The sequence below is a fragment of the Phalacrocorax carbo genome, chromosome 13 (assembly GCF_963921805.1).
Source record: "Phalacrocorax carbo chromosome 13, bPhaCar2.1, whole genome shotgun sequence".
NCBI classification, from domain to species: domain Eukaryota; kingdom Metazoa; phylum Chordata; class Aves; order Suliformes; family Phalacrocoracidae; genus Phalacrocorax; species Phalacrocorax carbo.
Window position 1 is genome coordinate 1,498,572 of NC_087525.1, and position 23,549 is coordinate 1,522,120.

A 23,549-nucleotide genomic window follows, 5' to 3' on the forward strand; every position below is an offset into this window, starting at 1 on the left:
AAGATCCAAAGAATCCCCAAATGATTTTTCTACATGAATTTACAGAGAAGCCACTTTTTGCAGCAGATGTAAATGGAAGGAGGAATTTATGAAGAAAAGAGGCTGTTAGGAAATGCTGCAAATTTGTCTGTACAACTTTGAGTCTATCTTAACTACATCCAGTAAGGTTCCCATGAAAAGGAGAAAAAGTAGTCCTGAAAGAACAGCCTGAAGAATCCCCAGTAGTAACAGCATGCTGAAGATGCTCTCCAAGATTTGTGATCAAAGGCAAACCTTGTGGTATTTTCTTCAAGGATGGAATGAGGAGCAGATGAAATGGGTGCCCTGTGATGGTGCAGAGGGATTAAGAGTCAGAAAGCAACCTTAGGAAACATTAAGCTGTACAATCATGAGCTTAGAGGGTGCTGGTCCTCCATTGATTTGGTTTCCTCATACTGGAGCACTCAGCATGGAGAACAGTTCTGATTACTCTCCCCAAGCTCCTAGACATTGCAGGAAAAATCCCATAGCACATAAAGGAAGAAAAAAAAAAAAAGAAAATAAAAGCCTGTGGCAAAGCAGAAGGCAGTTTCCAGCATGGAAGTACTTCGGAAACTGCAAAAACCCTAGACAGAAAACTACCATCCAAAGAAGAAAGAGCTTTCTATGCTTGGTTCTGAATCTGATGCAAGAGCATTCAAGTTGAATACTGAACTATTATGGCATTTCATGGTAAATGTACAAATGAGAAGTTCCCTTTGAAATTAATTCACTTCAGAAGGTTTTAAAGTAGAACTGTTGCTGCTCTGCTAAACGAAGTACCAAGTCACTGATTTGGTTGTCTAAGGTAACTAACTGAGGGATGAAAAGAAAAAAAATGCAATATGTAGCTACCTACAACAGTGCTGTCTTATGCAGAGGAGCTGTGAAAGGTGCTGTGACAAACAACATTTTGGGCTGGGACTGAGAGCGAAGGGATCTGAGCAACCCCGTAATAGAAAGTATAAATTAAAGCAAGCACGTGTTCTGGACATATTAGAAGCAAGTTGTTTTCATTTATGCCTTTTTCTCCTCTTACCCAAAGTATTGCTCAAGCAGATCTTAAAATACTTTTTTTCTGGCTTTTATGGAATAAATGAGGTTTCAGGACACTGTCATTCAACATCATAAGAGCAAATCAGAAGTGAAGATGACTTCAAAATGAGAATTCAGACATTAAACCAGCCAATTACATTTCAGTCATGATCTAAACACCCTCTTTACAGCAAAATAATAATAGCAGTAGTAATAATAATAATTTAAAAAGAAGTTAAGCCCTTGCTATGAAGTAGGATTAGCCAGTAAGGTCAAAATCTGTTCATCTTCTACAGTTACATACACACAAGTACTCCTTAGCTACCCAGCTATTCTGAAGTATTGCATTAAGAGGAACTACAAGCTCTACCACTGTGCACAGAGATGTTCCTCTACACAAAGAATAAAGGTAAATGTGTATTATTTATTACGTGAGGAGTTAATACTGACAAAACAGGTACATCAGTTTCTACACACCAAGGGTCTGATCAAAAGGAGCCCCTAAGCTTCCCCACTGATTCTGGTAACTCTGCAAAGTGTTGATTCTTCACTAACTCATCACAGAAAGGCATCGCATGGGAATTAAATTTTTTTTTATTTTAAAGCATCTGAAGATTTCTTCCAGATCTTCAAAAAGTTGTTTTATAAGAACAGTGACAGTGGCTTTGAAAGTGCTCTTTATTTTTATTGTAAGTGATTCTTCTGCATAAAAACCAGACTTCTCTAAGCTTCGTATCTAAACTTTACATTAAGTTTGCACACCAAATTGAAACTTCAGTATAACCCATTCTGCAAAAACTTTTGTAACAGTAGACTTCTGACTGCCATTTTAGTTCTTGATCTAGTTAACTGTCAGGAACATACTTTTTTAAAAGTGTCAAGAATATAGCAAGTTTCTCCAACAACTCAAAGTAATCCGACATCATACCTTTTGCCCAAATCTCCTACGTTACTATTCATCAGCTCCTCCTTTATACTTTCATCCAGAAACACTCAAGTTTAAAGAGAACACCATGTACTAGACAGTAAAAACATACCTCTGCAGTTAAATTTGGCGGTGTCATAATGTCTTTCAGCACATCTAAAAAGGAAAAATAGACAAGAGTTCAAGGCAGTTCTCTGAGGTGCTCCCAACATCTGTCACACCTTGGAATATAAAGGACAACATATGGGAAAATCATGCATACCCATCACCTTTATGATTTAAAACTATAGCTAGAGGTTACATAAAAAGAAACTGTTTTGTTGCAGATGTAGACAAGTTGCTCACTAACATATCAGTTATTTAACTGAAAAACAATTACTTACCCTATGTGGTAATTGTGGTCCATCAGTATGTTTTAGACAATGTGACTCTCAATGGAGACATTCATGCAAGTAATACACCACACTCACATTTTAACACTGTAGTGTTAACAGCTCCAGCTGCTCGAGCAGCTTTACGCTCCCACACAAACACATAAAGAGTAGATGGCTACGACCTTCATCCAACTGGCTCTGAACTCAAAACACATGTCAAGATGCCCCAAGGACAACAGAGGTGCTAGTGATGATGGGGACCACAAGGACATTTCAAAGACCCTTGCCTAGTGCAACCTAAGCAAGCATTCTTCCCTCAACTACACAAAACACAACTGAAAGCACCACTGAATGTTATAATGAAGATCACTTGTATCAAGCACAGACTGCAATACCGCTCTCCAACTTGGCATTTGTTCTTGAAACTAGGTGAACTCAAAAAACCCAAAAGGCCAGTCAGCCAGTGTCCCCTCACAGGCCCTGGAAAATGACACGTTTCTGAAGACTTCGGAGTTTCATCAATGTCTATCTCACTGCTCTCTAAGAGACCCATTCTAGCTAGCTGGTAGCACAGCAAATCATACTGTATCAGTCTCACAGGACGACCCACCTACGGACAAACATCAGTAAGCAGATATAAACAATCCAGTCAGTAGGGCTCTAACACAGCCAAAATGGCATGAAGTAGGGTAGGAACAAGTTAGATCAGACGTTGGGGGTAAGGGGAAAGAAGGCAAGAAGTGGATGCCCTCTGTAATTTTCCAAAAGTTGCTCTCTGCAGGCAAAATGATGCTTCTCTACATGATGCAAGTGGAAATGCAGTTCAGAAAGGAAAATGAGAATGATCCTGCCTCAAAAAAACCCAGGACTCCAGGTTGAAACACAATGATTGTGAGTCATTTCTGTAGCCAAAACACACATCCAGATCTTCTATTCACACTATAAACTGTATTCTTCTTAAGGTTCAAATACCTACACCAGTTTCAGGACTGGTATGAACTTATCTCTCCTTAGTAGGTATGTTGCGACTGCAGCCTTTGGAGCCATATAGAGCTTACCTGACACTTTCAGACATGCAAACTTTTAGGCTCCTACTTTTCTGACAGTTGCACATAACTGGAGCCTCGCATGTGCTGCGTCGAGCTTTGTCCACAAGACTCATGTACCAGGGACAGAGGCAGGTGTGCTGGAGTTGCACATGCACTCAGCGCTTCCCTTTCTCTGAATTCCAGAGCCTTCTCGACTCAGGCCTCAGCTAGGGAAAAGTCTGGCAGTTTTTACAGCCTGATCACATTGGTAACACTTTCTCTGGGTCAGAAGTGATAAAGCGTAGGCTGAGCCGGCAGACGGGACTCAAACATTATCTGCACTTGAGCCTTTGAGAAGAAAGGTTAGACACAGTATGTACACCCAAGATGGAGTCAATATGTCTGGAGCAGCCATCAGCCATGCTGGACAAAGCCTGTTACAAGCTAGTCAGCATCTGAACTTTGGAAGTTGAGCCTTCTAGGAAGCAGTTAACACAAAGCATCTTATCCAAGAAAGTTACCTTCTTCCTTTTAAAGAAAACACCCAGTTCAAAGGTGTAGTAAGAGATTAAAGTCTTCAAAACATTTTTAAAAAATCCACATATAGGCAAAAAAAGCCTTCAAATTTTGACGTTTGAGATACTATCAAGTAGAATACCATAAGGGATAAAAAATAGTTTTCTTCATACCAAAGATAGAAACTGAGCACAGAACACAGCCATGCCACTCTGCCCTCTTATGGGAGCCATACACAACCCAGGGCAAATGCAGAGCTCCAGACACGGCTATACAAAATATACTCCCGTTTCATTACATGAAACACGTGTATCTGCAGCAGAGAACAAATCAACACCCACTTTGGAGGATGCTTCTGTTGCTTAGCATTTCAAATTCATTTTTTTTTTAACACTGTTAGACTTTTAATACAGTCAGATCTCCATATGAAACCTCAGTATTCTGGGGGAGGGGGAGTGGGGTGGGGGTGAAGTGGTTTGTCATGGTTCTTGTAATCCTCCTTATGATTAAAGCAAGTTTAAATCAACCCAGGTCCTAAGTGCTGCCAGCCAGGCACCCTTCTTATCATAACCATGATCCCACTGACAACAGGACAATAGGCTACCGAAAAGATCGCAGCCTATGCCAAAGCCCAGCCCTAATCACAAAGAGGTACAGAAAGTACGCACACAAAATCCACATTGTTCATTACAGCATTCCTTTAGCTATCTGCCTGTAGGGTCATTAAAAGAAATATACTGGAGAAGATGGAGATTACAGTAGGGGAGGTAACAATTTGGCAGTATGGGAAGAGATGAAAGTGAAAGAACACCTTAAAATAAAGAATACTGAAGAAACAGTAAGGTGTTAAAGAAACACATGAGAAAACCAACACAAACAAGAAACAAAATTAAACTGATTGCTCAAACATTCACTGAGAAGTTAAAAGACAAGATGTGAGGATGAGGCATAACTGACATCATTTAAGCATTAGCTCAGAAAAACCTCTCTAAATCCTTTCAAATAAAACTGCTCAATACACACATTATTATCAACTTCATGTAACAGTTACCTTAAGGGAACTCAAACCCCTTGACAGTATTTGAAATAATTCTGAATATAATCACATAACTCCTCTGAACTCCTACCTCCTCCTGTGAAACACAGACAATAGGTTGATTATTTACAAATGATCAGCTTAATCTAAGAGATGATGTTCTCTAAAATACCTGAAGGCTACAATTTCTTCCCATCTCATGACCAAACACAGCAACAGTTCATCTAATGGCATTTATGTACTTAACATGTGTGTAATTCTGCCCACCTGAAGATAAAGAGACAACCCGGCCTCTCCAGCCAGAGATATATAGTTTAAAAGCTATGCTGTCCAAGCTGTGCAGTAATCACTTGAAGCTTTATTTGCATCTGCTCCATGTTTTGGGGAGGAAGAAAACACACATACTTTAAAAGGACATTTTCTCCTGCAAAAGTTTTCATCTGAGGGTGAATAGAGTAATTTTGGGAAGTTTCACTTGTGATTGTTCTAAAGTTAGCCACAAGGAAAATCAGCGGGGGGGTTCTTGCACCAAAGACTAAAATTTGAAGTTTTTATATGAAAAACTTAAGATAAAAATCTTTCAGCACACCTGGGCAAGTTGTTTGCACAGCTGAAAATACATGTATCGGCAACATAAATGTCAAAAGCATTTGTCTCATCACAGCTCTTCTCACTTAAAAAATTTAAAGTTGTTCCTATGTAGGGTTAGGGGATTGGTTTTTGCCCTTTTTCTAAAGTAAAATGAGGTTGCTAGTGTTCAGCAAAGTGGAAACTTTTCAAGCACCACCTCCCCTAGGAGCTACTTGGTAAGATGCACAGAAGTCTTACTGAACTCTTACTTTCCGACCAAGCCTAGAAGTTAACACACAGCAGCCTATTGTTTTACCTGCCACCTTTTGAGCCAATTCGAAACAAGCTCAGTATCAGGTGGCTCAGCAAACCCTCAGCTTGTAAGTGACACCAGAGCCACACTTCACAGAAGCTGACAGCTGAACTCAGCCCCAAGAAGCAGGAGGAAATTAAGTTCTGTCCTCTTCTGCTTTGCTCCCCAACCAAGCAAGTTCTCAGGAGGCTTCAGGGAGGGTCTAACAAAACCACAGTAGTTATATTTTACACGATACAGCTCTCTAGCGCCAAGCTCCAGATGACCTCAAACGAAGACATCTAGAAAGTTACCTCTTTAGAGAGCTGCACCTACATGCAGGATGAGCTATCAGCTATTCTAGGAAGCATGGTCCTTTCCATCCATAAATGCCACCAAGACAGCATTTATTAAAAGATTAACATTCTCAAGAGCTTCTAATCTAGAGGAAATAATTCTGTTACTGAACTGTATGATAGGTGTCCAATTAGTTTATTTTAATGCTTATTTACTTATCTTTGTCCCATCTTACCCCAGGCTTTACAGACAAATTCAATAACCAGTACACAATTTCTCAGCTTCTGGTATGACTTCACATCACCATCAGGAAACAGAGCCGCTCAATGCATAATCCTTCAACTAATTTACAGGAATATTTAAATACTAATTTTTAATGACTGACAGATTACAGTGTAATGTGCTTCCTGGATTTCCATACTACAGTAATTTTTCTGTTAATTGCAGATATTTAGAAACATGTACATTTAAAAAAACCCAAAACCCTAACAGCTCAGAGAATCAATATTCAACTTAGATTTCTGGGAAAAAAATAAGGGAAGAAAACCAGGACCTACTTTTCAAGATCAGCTGACATCACCAAATCATTTATACAAATTATATGTTAGCTTAAGCTAATTTCAAGATGATCAAGGAATAACAACAAGAAACCCTCCCTTTTGTAACAAGAACAGCTTTCTGCAAAACTAAATTTTCAAAGGAAAACTACGCTTACAAAAGTGAGAAACCATCACACTGAAAAAGCTATTGCAACAATTGGTGAAGTAATAAACAGGGGCAGCGAAGAATAGAGGGGAAGCAAACAGAACCTGGGTACCAATACAGTTCCGTACAAAAAAACCCGAACACCGGGAAAATATTAATTTGGAAATTTCTTCACTGTGGACATTAATACATTAACAGAAAGCCTTCTGTGAATTACTTTTTACTTTTTAATCACATGATACAAGCTCCAGATGGGCTAGATGCCAAGTCATTTAAAAGCATTCAAGTAATATGAATACACACCAGCATTTCATTTAACCTCACTCAGCTCCACTAAATGAAATAGCAGTGCTCTCAATCAGGCTTAATTGTTTTAAGAAATGTGCAAAACATCTCTAGATCTGCTTCAGTACAGCAAGAAGCCACTTTCACTCAAAAGCTATTTTTAGAACTCATTATTTTGGAAAATACATCTATAAGAGCGTACTTACAGATTGTATATCTTGTAATGGTTTTTATGCTTTGAATCCAAAAACCTTAAATAGAAAAAAAGAGGCATGTATTAATATACATTGCAGTAACGGTGACCTTAATCTGCAGCATCATTAAAGCACCATTCAGCACGTGCAGTTCTACATTCCAAGTCCCAGCTGGCCCTGCAGTGCCTCAAAGTCAAGGAGGCAGCATGTTGCAAACTCATACAAATAATCTGGTAGTATGAATAAGACTACTTATGCAACTGAGGACACCAAGATCTGACCTGCAACTGAAATATTTATTGTACGGACCAATCTGCACTTACTTCAAAGTACCTGCAAATCAATATATTAAGCTGAGGAAGGGTTGTTTATTTTTACAGCAGAAAGCATCAGTGACATAAGGTATCTGTAAACACTTCCGATTTCATCTATGCAAAAAAAATTTGCCACAGTGTTTTTCCAATTAAAAAACCAGTTAAAATAACTTTTGTATTCTAGTTACAACAATCAGAATCACTCATTTTAATACCAGGTTTTTAAGATGGCCGTTATTTGCCACTGAAGTCTGAGGGCACTGAAGTGCCCGATGATATTTTGGGTTCAGAAAGGAAGCGGCAGACCACCGTACTTCTTCACACTCACAGTCATTTCATTTTCATGCTCACTTCGTAACAAAAACTTCCCAAACAAGCCTTGGAGAGCCAAACTGCAAACATGATTCATCAAAATTGCCATGATTATACACGATGTGTCACCTGGCAATGTTCAATAAGAAACAACACAAATGTTTACAGTTAACATCATCAACAGTGTGTATCTGCACATCAGCCAGAAAGCATTTAATTAGCCATGACAGAACATGCTGTTCAAATTGAAAAGAAACACTAGCTGCTAAAAACCTGGAAAGCTCAAGCAAAAACAAGCTCTGGTTATCAGTCATAATATTCCAGAAGAACCTAGAACAACTCTGTGATTAAACTGATGCATTAAAATAAGAACAGATGTGAATGCTCCTTGTGCAACACGGAGTACAAGATTCCAATTTTATCAGCAAAACTATTTCATGACTCCCACTGGCACCCCTGTTGGCAGACTTCAAGAGATTAAGGAAGATTGTGGACATGGCGGTTTGTTTCATACGTCCTTGCCTGTTTAAGACACACTAGAGAGCAAGGAGAGCTGGCTCCCCTTACGCCAGTAACAGCCACAAAGCTGAGCATAAGCTTTCATGCAAGTATTTTTTTTAAGGACAAAATTCCATCCAAAACCTCTCAAAGCGTCAGTCAGAGGAGACAGCCAGCAGTCCAGGTTGTACTTCTGATACAGTATGAGCATTAGATTTGTCAGGATACCAGCTATTCAGAAAAACACTGGCATATCCTGGCTTAATACCAATTGCTCCAGAGCTCAACACATTGAAATTCTACGTAAAAAGCTCTCAGAAAAAAATTCTGCAATAAAAAGACAACAGGAGCAGATGAGGACCTGCAGAATGCAACACGCAGAATGCTGCATGATCACATTTTGTGTGTTATTATCATTTAAAAATAGGGGGCAAACATACACAACCCTACTTTAGCATCCAGTTCCCTACAGCCCCTTAATTTACATCTCTCCATATCTTAATTTTGTTGATTACACTTTTAGGTGATCATTATTCCTTTTGATCAGAGTGTTTATGGACAACTTAATTATATAGTCATTCCCTCTCAGAAGTCTAATTTACACATATCTACTTAATTAACCAATAAAACATATTTTCCTTCATACAGGAGCAACTGAAATCAATGGTGTGAATGGAGGAGGGCATTCAAAGACTACTGCCTATTATTATTTTTTTGGATTATTCTCATGTCATTTATTCAAAGTCCAGTCTCTACCCTACAATTTCCGAAGGTGGTGTCCATCACAGACCACACGTTTCACATAGCAGGTGCAATGCCCACATCAGCTTAATGAAAAGGTGGCTCTGACTGCTAGTAGATAGACAGTCAGTTAGTCTGGGCTTGTGGGATAGCCCTTAACTGTCCCAAAAGAGCACAAAAAGATTTTTCCTGCATGCAAGCCGTCTGCAATAATACAATTACAGAACAACTTCATGCCTCTGTTAATAATTCTAGCAGAGACATACACACTCTGCAAGGGTATTTACAGATTGCTGTGCTGAACCTCACTAATATGACCCAGCTCTGGAGAAGTGACTTCTCACTACCGCGTGACAGAGAAGGTCGCTTCTGCAAGCCTGGTCAAATCCAGCCTCTGACATTTTCAGTACTATTCATGGATAGCGAGCTTCGTCCCAACAGTTGAATATGCAAAAACGAACCCCCCCTTGAACTCATCTGAAGCTCACTACAGCTGCACAGGGAAGTCACTGCCTTCAGATGACTGATTCTCAGTTGAAGGTTACAATTCCTCCTAGTGTGGGAACCAAGGAGCTGCCTCAACTCATTTCCGTACAAACCTAGATGCAAACATTACCAGTGAAATTCAAGCTGCACTAAACCTGCCTGCCAATAATCATGACAAGCTTTCTGCAGCATCTCAAACCTGTGAGCACCAGCTTCTTGGCCAGATACACCTACTTTTACCTTCACTGAACAACCATGCCCTTTACTGCATTATGCCCCCAGCCCCAAACATCAAGTCTCTTGGAGAGCTACTGAACTCATGTCCTCAGATGCCCAAGCTCTCAAAGTATCACGCATGACTTGAAAAAATTCAGAACTTAGGATCCTAAAAAGACTAACATTTGGCAGCTTCAGCCAAGTATTTAGTTTTTAATGAAACCTCTCACACTACCTTCTCCAGGTAGGGTGTTGACTAAACAAGTTACAGCGATGCTCCTGAAACACTAAGTACACCTTCCACAGTAGTATCCTGCAGTTCAGAGTAGATAACTTTATTTGCTGTTAAAAATTACAACGTACAGGTTGTCTTCTTCCCTTTTTTTTTTAGCACATTTCGTCAATAAAGCATCACCAGCAATAATGAATTTTAGATTTTTCCCCCCCCATCCACAATTATGGAACACAGCCAGATGTAAAAGCCTTTATCTAAAGTCATCTGTATTTACTGCTTTACATCAGAACTAACTTATTGAGCACTTCATTTATTGATTGAAGACAGGATATGGGCAAACATATTCTGAAATGCCATCGGGTACCTCGGGAAAGGCTCAACAGTGAACGGAGGCATAGGGTGACATCTTTCTAAAAGCAAAGAACCTCCTTTTACTCAAACACAATTTACTGAAGTCAATCTTTCACACTTAAAGCAGATTACACACATTTGAGACCAACCCAGAGCAGCAGGCTGGCCTAAGAATCTTAAAAAATGTTGGAAATAATGAAAAATATATTTTAAGGAAAGTGTCAGAGCACACCTCCTTTCCTTAGCAGAACATAGATGAACACAGAAAAAGATGCTTAAGATTTACAAGAATAAGTTAAGGAAAAGAAAAATAAAGCCTTACCTTACTACATCATCTATGTTGTTCCGGTATACTCCTTCAAGCCTCTCTGCAGGAAAACCCATAGCAATTATGTTTGGATAAATATCTGAATATGGAAGTTATGGAAACATTTGTAAATGCATGTGAAATTTCTACAATAGCAGTAAATGGACAGTAACCAAATGTTTAACTGTATTGAAGTCAGAGCAACAACTCCACCCAACTCTCATATGCAAACAATTAATCTTTATATATGCAGTAATACTGGATATTTCCCAAAAAAGCTGAGAAAAAGGTTGGGGGAAAGAAAAAAATATCAGGAGGGAAACTTTTGAAAACACAATCCTTTGACCACAGCTACTGTAACAGAAATCTCCTTACATCTCAAACAGATACCTTATTAGAAGTCTATCCTATTGGGCAGCTGATGGTTAACATCCATTAAGAAGGCAATCCACTAGAAAAGCAGAGTCAAGTAATCCACTTCTACCATAAATCATCTCACTAGAATCCTACAGATGCTACATACCGGTCTTTCTCTGCAGTTTGAGTGGCATAATAAAGCCAATGGGTAACTAGCTTAGTGTGACTAAATTGCAAGATGGTCCAAATCGAAACCCATGTCCAAGTCCCCAGTGGTCCCAAAACAGGTATACCACGCAAAACAACAGAATAAAAAAAGTGCATTTCAGGCATGCTAGCCCTGGCAAGGCTACATAAACACCAATAGGTTTCTCACTTCCCATTACTTCTACGCAACAGACCACTACAGCAGCTGCTAAGGTAGCTCTGAATGGCTACGTGTAAGATACTGCAATAGATGGGAATATACAGATCTGAAAAGGATTATATATCTTGTTTAATAAAAAAAGCAATTCCCCACTTCTAGAAAAATACTATAGTTTCTCATTCTGAACTATCTGTAATTCACTTGCCAAAAGTAACCTGAGATAAAGAACATAGGAAAAATATAAACAAGTTCGTGCTAAGGAAAAAGGCCAAATGAGAAAATGGTAAGTTTACATCTAGAGCCGATGTAGTAAAGAATTCACAACAAATTGCTAGAAAATTACTGGTATTTATTTTCCTAGTAATGTAATGATATATGGATTTTTTTTTTTAAACAGAACTCAAGAAAAGAAAGTACTCCCAGGTTTTAAACATTATTAGAAATGATTATGTAGTGAAGAAGCTTCACTGAAAAGCAAACAGAAATGAAACCAGCAGCTTGAAAACAGACCATACCCTACTGCATTAACATACTCCTCCTCAAACTAATTTTAGAAGGATTAAGAACAAAGCATGGTATGTTTGAAGTTGGCCCTGCTTTAAACAAGGGGGCTGAAACAGGTGATTTCCAGAGGTCCCTTTCAACCTAAACTATTCCACAATTGTAAGAATAATTTTTATTTTTATGGTTAAAATATAACAAAGCTCCAAAGTGTAACCATCAGAATGGAAGACACTGCAGCAGCGTCCAAGATATTAATATTCCAGTTACTTGTACACAAAGAAAAGCCTGAAATAGGATACAAACTACTTTACTCCATCCCTGCAGAATTCCTACAAGCCTAAGTACTCACAGGGAAGCAGCATGGACCGCGTTCTGCATTTACACAGTTAACTAGAAGACTTCAGAGAAACATTAAGAACTGGAAATAATGTTTTCTACTCTCAAAAAAAGAATTAGCATTTACTGTATTGTAATTCAGGTATTAATAGATATTGGTCTGCTTAGACTATTCCAAAGATGATTTATGCAATGAGAAAAACATGAAAGCTTTTGAGAAATCCAAAAAATACCTGTAGCTGACTTAAATACAGACACCGAAAGGGGTTCATATATGCCTTCCAATTTATTCTGTACTTGCCTAAAAAAAGTCCTATCTTGGAAGAAAACCCATTAAGTTGCTTAACTTTCAGAGCTTGTGATAACTTCAGATACTATCAAATCACAGAAATCAAACTTTGAACTTCTGAACATATTTTACTCCACATGCAAGCCACACCTCTTAAATTAACAAAATGCGCTATATAATTAGCAATGTATTTACTATTTTATCAGTTACTACTTGCCATAAGCAGAAGAAACTGGTTATAAATCATGTGCACCTGCTCTATGCCTATTATCAGTGACTAACAGTGTCAGTAACCTGACTTTCAGCTAACACACCTCCTCATTCCTGATTTCAACCTGGTTTCTACCAACTGCCAGTACTAGCATTATAGTCAAAAGCACCTCAGAGTTCTGCCCTGTGTGGCAAGGCTATACAATTTACTATAGCAAAGTAAACCAGTATATTAGCCAGCTTTCCATAGCACTTCTCCACAGAAGACAAGCATTCATGCTAGCAACAGGGGTAAAATAAATTCAATTTTGACACGACATCAAAACAAAGCTCAGTTTCAACTGTAGTATCACCCGTGAGACAGATGCCCAAACTTCACCAAATTACCACATAACTTGCTCAAATGTCTATTCACAATCATGAGCTTCACTACACTTTTTCACACGTTTCAGCCTGTGGTTTATGTTCAGATGCTTTTCTTCTGCTGTCGGCTTTTCTTCTCCGAGACGCTAAGAAACAAGATACTTTCCAGGATTCCCAGCTGGTGCAAGATGGAAGTGAAGCAAACAGACACCCCAATTGAAGGGTAACAGCAGCGTTTCCATTTTGCAGGCTCACAGACTTGTCCAATCACCAAAGCCTCAAAACAGACAGGCAGAGAGAGATAAAAAGTTCCAAAATAACCAGGGCGGTCTCACACTTTTGGAAAGCACGATCTCCTTTTGGCTCCCACATCTCACGTGACCCCTCTCCCTTCCCTTGCTCCGCAAGGGCGATGCACGAGCAGTACATGCACAGCTGGCATGCAGTTCTTCTTTCAAATAGGAGCGAGCCAGCAGAATTGAATGCTTAAGCTTAATCAAGCATCATTACAGGGGCATTTTCAAATCCAGGGCTGGTATCGCAAAAGGTGTTCCACAACATGCCAGTAAGTAAATAACATGGAAAAAAACTTCAAAAGTGGGGGGGGAAGAGTATGAATCAATTTACTAGTGCTATTTCAATAAGTGTTGTATGCACTGGGGTTTTGCAACCTGACAGCACAAACTGAAGTGTTGCTGAAAAACAAATATCCAACAGTGAGTCGGGGTGGGGGAGGGGGGCTGTTTTTAGAAAAACATGATTGTTTTTTAAACAGGCAAGCCAGTTTCTCCCCCACCTAAATAGAAGCATGCTGAAGTATCTTATTTATCATTTCAAAGTATTAGACTGGAATGCAATTCACACACCACTGCTGACTCACTCTTCTGTCTGCAATAGATCTGGCATTAAAGGACAAGAGCCACAACAAGCAAACGACACCCTTCCACAACTCACATGTGAGGCTGCAGGCTTGACCTGCAGCCAACGAAAGCCAACGACAACTATGACAAATGCATTTGTATTGCTGGTGAAGATGACTTTATGTCTTCTTAATATATTCTTCTGACAAGCACGCTGAAGCAGCACATTGCTTTGAAACTCTTGTGTTGGTTCAAGCAACTGAAGAATGCCTTTTTCTTTAAGGAGCAATGCAAGATGGAAGAACAGAGTGGAAGAGTGGCTGCTGTCTGCACAGATGATCTAGGTCTCTGAGCAGAAATAGCAGTTTTGTCACTCAATTGAGGAAGCTGCCATAAAAACCACGCTCTTCCCCTCTTTTCCTCTCCCATGAAAAAATGCCCCAAAATCTGCAGCAAGCAAAGACAACAGTTGTTACTGCATCAGTACTTGCTTACTTTTTTCCTGATGAGGAATGAAACAGTCCTTCTCAGGGACAGCCCGTGATCACTGCACGGAAAGGTACAGAGCAGAGCAAGTTATAGGAGCAACCACCCACTGAATATCATCTTCACCAAGTTCTTCTTTCACCAGCCACGCTCACCAGTTCAGAGACACTGCTTTTCACACCTCAGCTAATATAACATTGATTTCCGAAGTTGAAATTTAGATATTCACTACCAAGACAAGACTTCTTATAAGGGAGCTTTGAAGCTGGGCTTATATTCAAAGCAAGAATTCTGAGTCATTATGAAATTAGTAATGATGCTTATAATTTTAGAAATAGAGAAGAACTGATGGTTTAACATGCAACAAGTTCATTATCAATTCCAAGATGTTTGGTTTTTTTCCAGACAGGGAAATAAAAATGGAAAAAGCCCCAGCCATTTATTGAGGCAGTTCTACAACACATGCAAAAGAAAAGGTCAAACTGCTGTAACTACCAAAATTTGAAATGGGCTTTCCAAAAAACAAAATAAACCCTGCCACATTTTGCCAAAGTAGCCCTTTCTTAAGAAACCCATTCCCAGAAATGGTTTCAACAGTTTTTAAAGCACTCATTGCTTTCTCAACCTTGTAAACATGAAGGCTAGGATTTTAGTTAGTGATTAAAAAAAAAAAGACAGACTCACAAGACAACAGCAAAATGCTAAACTGCCATCCTCTACTCAAGTTCATACTTCTTACTAACCACACAACTTTAGCTTTCAAATGAAGACGACACTACAGTATACTCAAGGAACCTTAAAATGAAAACACCCAATAATTTGCTAAGTTACCAAATGCCACAACAGAAAAGCAGTCCTTTGTCAATACTGAAGGCACACCAAAGCAAATAATCCATACGTCACTTCAAAAATTCCTTTTCTATAATGCTGCTCTTAGATTTAACAAAATACTGTTCATAAAGCCTGAAATCATTCCTACATGCTAAAGACGATAGTCTTTCCAGTTGCTATGAGAAAAATCCTGTATCATTATGCAAATCAGCAGCTATAATCACTTTCAAAAATAGCTGTCTATATTCACATCATGTCAAGATCAAATTAAAGAACACAGTATACAGTTTGAATTTTACATATAGATATAAAAGTATATTACTTGTGTGGGTCCTATAACTGATTCTGCTCACAAATTCAGCTTTTTTTCCTAATAACGGAAGGTGGCAAAAAGCATACCAAAATATTTACCAATTCTTAAGTTCTCAGACAGCCACAAGAAAGTTGCAAAAATAGACAGCTATAGCCTTTCCTGCAATGATCAAAATTCTCAATTATCATCTAGAACATGAGTCATTAGAATTTAAGTAATTTTATGAAGTCCTATTTCAAACAATTTAATCCCTTATCGTTGCTCCACTCCTGAAGGCAGCAATAACAGAAAAAACAGAACGCAAGCGTCCTCGTCTTCCTATTTTATGAGCATGCTAGAGCATGCAGTCCTTAAGAATTTATATATGGCCTTACTTTTTAAACCCAACACTGACAACAGATTTAAAATCAAAATGTTAATAAAAAACAACTTTAAAACTATTAGCCCTTTACAAACAGAGGCTTCAAGAAGACCCACCAGGCATTAGACTTCATCTTTCTTTAAAAAGGAAATTTAAAACAAGCTGAGTGTTCCTGAAGCTGTGAATGATGGTCACTGTTCAAGTCATGCTTTGGAGCTAAGAACTTACTGCAAAACCTGAACCTGACACCTGCAAATAAAGGGACAACAGTCCATTTTTCCCGACCCTCAATTTCCAGCTTCCAAACATGAATATTTAACAAAGAATAGATTTAAACTGGTGAATCTATGGCCTGAAAAAAAAAGCTTCACAAGTGCCAGGAATTCAGATTTTCACTTCCAGTTCAGGCAAGAAAGGCACATACTTGCTTTAATCCACTCCTGAACAGCCCGCTCCTCATTCGCACACAAGCCGCTGTCAGTTTTGCTCCACTATGCACCACCCATCACCCCCCTAGCTGTGGAAAGCCACTGTGCAAAGGAAACCAGCCTCTACCATGGGGTGGCCAAGCTGTCAACTGCTAAGTTCCATTTGATAGCAACACTGAAGAGCAGAGGAACAACACGACTTTGAAGTCTCTGAAAATTGCTTTGTTGTCTCAATTTGTCTGCAATTTTCAGGAACTCTGACTTCAGTAACCATGCAACATGGTCTAGTGGCACATCTGGCCCTACCAGCTGTGAAGTGTTAGCATGCTAACCTCAAGCTATTTAACTCCAGCTTAAACAAGTCCGTATAGCAATGGCAAGAAAAAAAGAACTGCTCTTGCTGTTCAACAGCTTGACAGCCTGAAGCTACAGGGGGAGTGTTACGAGAAGTGTCCACACTCCATCCTCAAACAGATTTAAGAGTCCTGACAAATGGCCAAGCTCTTATTAGTGCCATTTTCTTGACAGCATCCCTACCATAAAAAAAAGACACAAGAAAATATGCCCAGCCAAACCTAGAAAAGTTTCCTAACATATACATTTTTTAGCCTGTACATATGCATCTTTTGGTGTTGTTTTAGTTTTTTTAAAACAGGCAGCATTTCCATTAGCCAGCATGAAATGCAAAATAAGTTTACTATTTTTCTGTGAGTCTGGATAATCAGGAAGTATAGAGGAAATGAACGGGAAGAAAGTTCTTCAGAGCAAAGGAGGATTCCTTATAGCAAGCCAGCTGCACTTGCCAACTCTACCATCTGTGCGTTAAAGAACAAGAAAAGGGACCAACTCAGATGTGGCTGAGAGAAACATTTTATGATTTAGAAGAAATGCATTTAACCCCTTAACGCTCAGTATTTCAACTACAACCCTTTTTTTCTCCTCTTATTCCTCTTAATTTTCTAATCTTCCAGCTTGTAATTTAGATGCAGCAACCTAGACAAAGAATAACAAAACTGCAGCTCCTTTGTGTCCAGGAGGCTAACCTGTCCAGGTGAGGACATGGGGCTGACAACAGGACTGGAAAGGAACTCAAATTCCCCCAGCACAAAGAAGTAAATCAAAAGATGCTTGAAGATGATACTGCCAGGCTGTCTCAGGAACCAGCTACATCCGCAACTCACTTCCATCCCATAACAGGGCTTTTGGACCTGCTTACTACCTTGCCTTTGGGGAGTATTCCCAGAGCAAGAGTCTCTCCCTTCAACTGTGAGGTGTATGAAATGTGTCCTGGAGCTCTCAGCCATATGGAGGCTTTGCTGAACAGCTAATAGGATCAAGATTGGAAGAAAACCCACACATAATTTACATAATACGCAGGCACCATTTTCTTTTGCAAAACACTGCATCAACCTCAAACCTCACAGCACAGATACAAAAAAAATGGTAACAGAAGCATGAAAGGTGATGTCTACAGAAAAGCTTGTTGTGACAAAGACTGAGCAAAAGATGCCTTAAGCTTCCATTTCAACACTGGAATCAGAAATAAAGACGGGAAAGCATGCAGATATTGAAGGAAACATGAGCTTGTTGTGAAGAGCTGCAAATCCCTCTAAAATAGCTGATGATATTACAGGACACAGAAAAAAAGCTACTTTTCCCATTAAGAAAAAGCCAAGAGCAAACAGGAGCATAACAAATGATGCAACAGCACACTATATTATACATATACAATTTGACAGAAAGAACTCTTCAGCTGAGTCAAAGATTGGGCCTCAACTCCTTATTCAACTTCAAGTCCAGGTCTACAGCACTGCAAGAAACCCTACAGTCCCAACAAGTTTCTAGAAGCAAAAACACGCAGAGGCCCAGTTAAGCAGGCTTTTTGTTTCTATTCATGCTTTCGAAGAAGCCACATCCCATCTTATCATACCTACCCCAGCATCCCAACTAGCTGCAGCACCACACAGCAGCCCGAGGTCAAGAGCTGTGCCAGTGGCAAAGGACAACTGTACACGCGAGATCGAGCAGCTGTCCTCAAGGTAACATATCTGCTGAGTGGATCTTCTCAGCAGCAGGCAACATACACGAGAAGCTTCACTGCCACATCTCAGTTTGAGATTTCTGCAGTGACAAGTTTTCCTATTTTAACCCACAAATCAAATTCTACATAAACTCTTTCAAGGCAGAGTATGGGACCTCCCTGGTACCTGTTCTCAGCACACTACTATACTACACTTTGCAAGATCTCTTTAAAGAAGCATGATGTGTACTTAAGCATATCCTAACCTCAAACACCCACAGAAAAACACAAGAATTTTATTCAGTCCAAAGAAGTCAGCACAGAGAGTCACTACTTTGATATTTACTGACAGGAAGTGAAAAAATGGCTCAGTCTCAACTTTTTGCAAGTCTGAAAGGACATCCAAAACTTTCAGAGACAACGGAATTTAGAACAGCTATCAGGATGCAGGACAAGTATGTCACACTAAAAAGCTTTATAACAAACTATAAAAACTAGGATTTGTATGAATTTATCAAACCTAACCTCCCCCCTTTGACATATATGCTATAGTACATGTGTATTTGTGGATAGTGGTGTTTGACAGCTGAAGCCTATGCACAAAATCCACACCATTCAAGGTAGGGGTGGGAGGGGTGATGATCCAAGAGAAGATAAAGGTAAGCAGCAAAACAAGACATAAGGCCATCCTAATAAACTGTTTCTCAACCAAGGACCCTCAAGTAGATAATATTAATTTCACTCTAATGAGATCTAGCGTTTTCTTTCTCTAAATGTTAGTACAAAAAGGGACATTACTTCTCTACCTCGCCCACACAAGGAATTAAAGAATAGAAAATACCAAGCTACTTCAATTCTAGCTCAATAAATACCCAGGCAATGCAATGAATTAAGCAGAGGCCTCTAAGAAAATTAATCATGCAATTAAAAGCTATTATTCTACAGCTCCATAAAAGCAAAATTAAGTTTATAAAGACATTTCTTAAGCACTTCACTAGAAAAAAAATTATATTAAGCAGTTTTTAGGCACTGTTGCACATTGGGGCTGTGAAGCTGGGACTTCATCTTTAAAGGGAACAATGACAGTTTTTGCAATAGTCATCATCCCAAACACAGAGCAGTTGAGTTTAATTTTTTAGCTGCAGTCAAGCACCATTTAAATCAGAGCCTACTACTTTAGCTACGTTGCCTAAAAAAAAGTTCTTAAGATAACCTAGATTTATGCAGCATGATACACAGCCTAATTGCATCATTATTTACTTCCATTTTACAAAACTTTTTTTCCAAGGCCTTTTAGGCAAGACAGTAAACAAGGCAGGTGACAATAGGAGCAAAGAGGATGCTAGCTTGAATTAGAAACTGGAACGAGGATTTCTTTACATCTGAAATATGTATCTGGGACTAAGATACATTCAAAAACTAACAGGAATCTCTGAACCCAAAGTAGAGTCAAATACCCACAAGGCACTCATGTTTCAGAAGAGATCCTGCTCTACAGGGCCACTTAATGTTCCCATATTTTCAAATAAAGTCCCCTCTTGAAGTCTGGAAATGACCATCCCAATAACTAACACAAATGCACAAACATGCACAGCTTTAATCCCAAAAGGCTTCACAGAAATGCCAAATCAAAGGAGCCCACAGCTATCCTAGTATGTAAGATGAGGCGTCAGGCATAGCCAGCAATCGCTACTCAACTCCAGGCTATATCTCATTTATCCCCCTTTGAAAAAGCTATGCAATAATTAGCCTTCAATATCCAGCCTATGTTAGGCACAATAAATGAATATAAATCACGTCTAGCTCCGAGTTCCAGATTACTCACTGGGCACTTGAACTAGAAAGGAGGTGGGCTTTAAAAGGGAGTTCATTATGACTAATGACAGCAACTTCAGTCTGTAATGTACTTAAGGGATTTGACAGCTCAACTACCTATTCCCTCCCTTTCCTTCCAGTTTGTCAGAACACAACTATTGCCCTTTAAATCATTACACAAGAACCATATTCTTGTTTCAACACGTTGTAAGAGAAGACTCTAGGCTAAGGTACCAGGGGTATAATTTGTCCGCTTATGCAGTATTAATGTGGCAACATCATTAATCCATTAAAACTATAATTTAAGAAACTATTCAGAGATTCGCAACTGGCAAAAGCAACTCGGTAGGCAGAAACTTTATATATGAAATTTCAACTTTGTAGTTATTGCATTCTGAAGGTTAGTTTTGGCATGGCTTTACATTTTTTAAGCACAGGGTTTTTTAACATAATGTGTTAATAGAACAAATTCTTTCAGTCATATTACTACTGAACAAGTTATATCAATTGCTTCCACAACAAAGAGGATTTAGGAGTCCAAATCATCCTACAAGGAAGAAAACAGAAAATAGAGTCACCTCTTTTCTCCAAGAAAATTAGAAAATTCTGTACACCTCTACACAGTGTTTTAACACATCATTTAGCAAATACTAGCTGCTTCTACAGCAGTCACTGTACTTCAAAACCTTTTGGTAATAAAGTTCTTAAATGAGATGTATCAAGTGTAGCACTGGATAGCACAGAACACATTTTTGTTCCAAAGAAATCTGCTAATCACCAGCCTAGCAGCCACCAAGAGCCAACTAATCTTTCCACATGTATTATACTGCGGCAATAATAGCTATTTAAAGTGTTGCATAAACTCCACACTCAAGGCTATATCCTTTTCCTAAATACGCTGTAACTGTCTCATGAAGTCAGTGGAAGTCACATGTAATTGTCTTGAGGACAGAAAGGCTTTCCTGACTAGCACAAGTTCCTAGAAAGACGCACTTTCAAAATTCATCAACTGTCTGCAGGACTCAAGTCAGACCCAGCGTTGACGCACAGCCAACCAATTACACCAAGAGCTAAACCAAGAGCTTAACAGGTTGGATTTTCCAAAGTCCTCCACACTGACCTAACTGTCCCCACCAAAGTCAATGACCAGCCTCAAGAAAGATAATTTCAAGGGCTTCAGGTGCCAACACCTCATCAGTCTTAAAAGATAAACTTGGATTTTTCCTTAAGAAAAAAACACCAAAACCCACCCCCCCAAAAAAAAGGAGAAATGTTCAAAACCAATACCAGTCCCAGTAAAGCTTGCACTGTATTCAGCATTACCCTCCTTTTGTTTGACAGCAAAGCTTTGGACATTCTGAAAATCACACACACTTAACTAAGGTTACAGATTTCACTGAAGATTAGCTTCAGTTGTGCTTTTTCTAAAAATGTTACTGTATAAGAAAATGTTACAAAGCGTCCACATTAGCGGTACTCATTTCTTTCCCCACCTTGAAAAGAAGACGTAGCCACCACTTCAACAGCAGAGCTACATGAAACCAAGAATCAGCCTGCAGCTTTTGGCAACTGAAAAGCGTGCACAGGCAGTTACTTTTTAACTTCGTGTTTAGCTTGTGCAAACAGTCTCCGGCAACGCTACACGTTGATTAAAATTTTCTGATGATGTAAGATCAAGTAGTTCATTAGGAAGCCTGCACTACATTTAAGCAAGTGCAAAGAGATGAGCTGTAATTTGTCAAGCATCTTTTAAATCCCTTTCCGAGCAACCTCAGTCAAAAAGTGGGGCAGAAAGGGGCTGGGGTTACTCTGGATGGATGTAGTGAGGGCTGCACAACAGAGCACAGGCTTCAGCCGTCAAACAATGCTATCCACAAATACACACGTACTATGGTATATGTGTCAAAGGGGGGTTTTTTAGGTAGTGAGGAAAAAGTGAGCGATCCAGCATGTCTTAAACCCCAGAAGAAAAAAATGCATGAACACTGTGACATCTATCACCACCTTGCTTTCTCAGTCTGGACAATTCAAAAATCTTTATCCTTCTTAAGTGGAGAAGGACCAGTTTTCCTAGGATCAAATACAATCAACAGCGAGCAGGTAACTGAATAAAGCTCTGAGAAGTCCCCAGCCAGAACCAGTTTACTACTATCTATTCAAAGAGACTTCTTAAATAATTCAGAGCAAAACTGGCACAAATCTTCTTGTCCAAAACCCAAGATCATCCCAGGCTCCAGAAGCAAAATGAGTCTGTCGGGCTCTTAACACTGCTAAGTAACATGGTTTACTCCGGAACAAAGAAATACTTTTCCACCAATAAAATGTGTTGCCAAATGGTTTCTTCTAGTTTTTTCTAAACCCTTACCAGCCCTCGCTGCACTTGTGTGCAAGAAAAACTTGTTACAAAACATCTAACAAACTTCAATTTTAAAATGAAACCAAATATTTTAAACAAATGGCATTTCCAACTCATCTCTATTTTTAAACATGGTATGTACCTCATGCCACTAATTAAATTTTTTCCTGGAAGCTGAGCCATTTTGAGTGAAGTCACATAAATGAAAATTTCATTAAAAATGCAGAAAGCTTTAAGACTACAAATAGCATAAAGCTGTATGATATTCTAAGAAGCTTCCACTTGCTATTATAGCATTCTCTGCCTTTCATTATATGAGATAAATAACACGTGAGGCTTGAAATAAACTGCACCAAACCCCTTATCTTTACTGAATATTGCTGCAGTTTATACGACTGTGTAGGTCACGAGCTACATGTGCTTCAGTTAAGCGCATCAGGGTAGGCATGCTCTACCCTACACTCAGGCTTAATGGCCATTTTCATGCATAACAGAAGGCCTGAAAATATGAGACAAAGTTTTACCAAAGCTATGATGGGCACAAGAAGCAGTTACACCATTTTTTCCACTTTAGTCTCAAATAGTTAAGCCACTTGCTAAACTCAGTTACACACAGACCTTTTAAGACACAGACAATCAAGGCAATGTGCAAGATTTGCATGCAAGCATTCTCTCTTTGCTGTTCCCTGCAGTAAAATGGTCAACCACCACACTGCACAATTTCAGAAATACCAAAGATTATAGGGCCTCCTCAGAAAATATACTGGTCATTGCATCATAAAGAAATCAGCCATCTTAGAAGAAAGCCATTAATCCAAACTTTCTTTCTCACCCATTTGCACCAAAACGTATCCAGTATTACAGAAATTAACAAGAAACCCAAATAAATCAGGAATAAATACAATATCCGAAATAAAG

The 23,549-nt window shown here is 39.1% G+C and overlaps 1 protein-coding gene across 1 annotated transcript in view; it reads right to left on the minus strand.

Annotated features, from left to right (window-relative positions):
* The window catches only part of PTEN (phosphatase and tensin homolog), a 54,559-nt gene that overhangs the window by 24,472 nt on the left and 6,538 nt on the right, over nucleotides 1-23,549 (minus strand). The window contains exons 3-5 of the mRNA XM_064465007.1: nucleotides 10,751-10,835; nucleotides 7,288-7,332; nucleotides 2,091-2,134 (exon numbers count right to left, since the gene is read on the minus strand). Of these exons, the coding sequence (XP_064321077.1) occupies nucleotides 2,091-2,134; nucleotides 7,288-7,332; nucleotides 10,751-10,835 (174 nt within the window). The remainder of the gene's footprint in view (nucleotides 1-2,090; nucleotides 2,135-7,287; nucleotides 7,333-10,750; nucleotides 10,836-23,549) is intronic.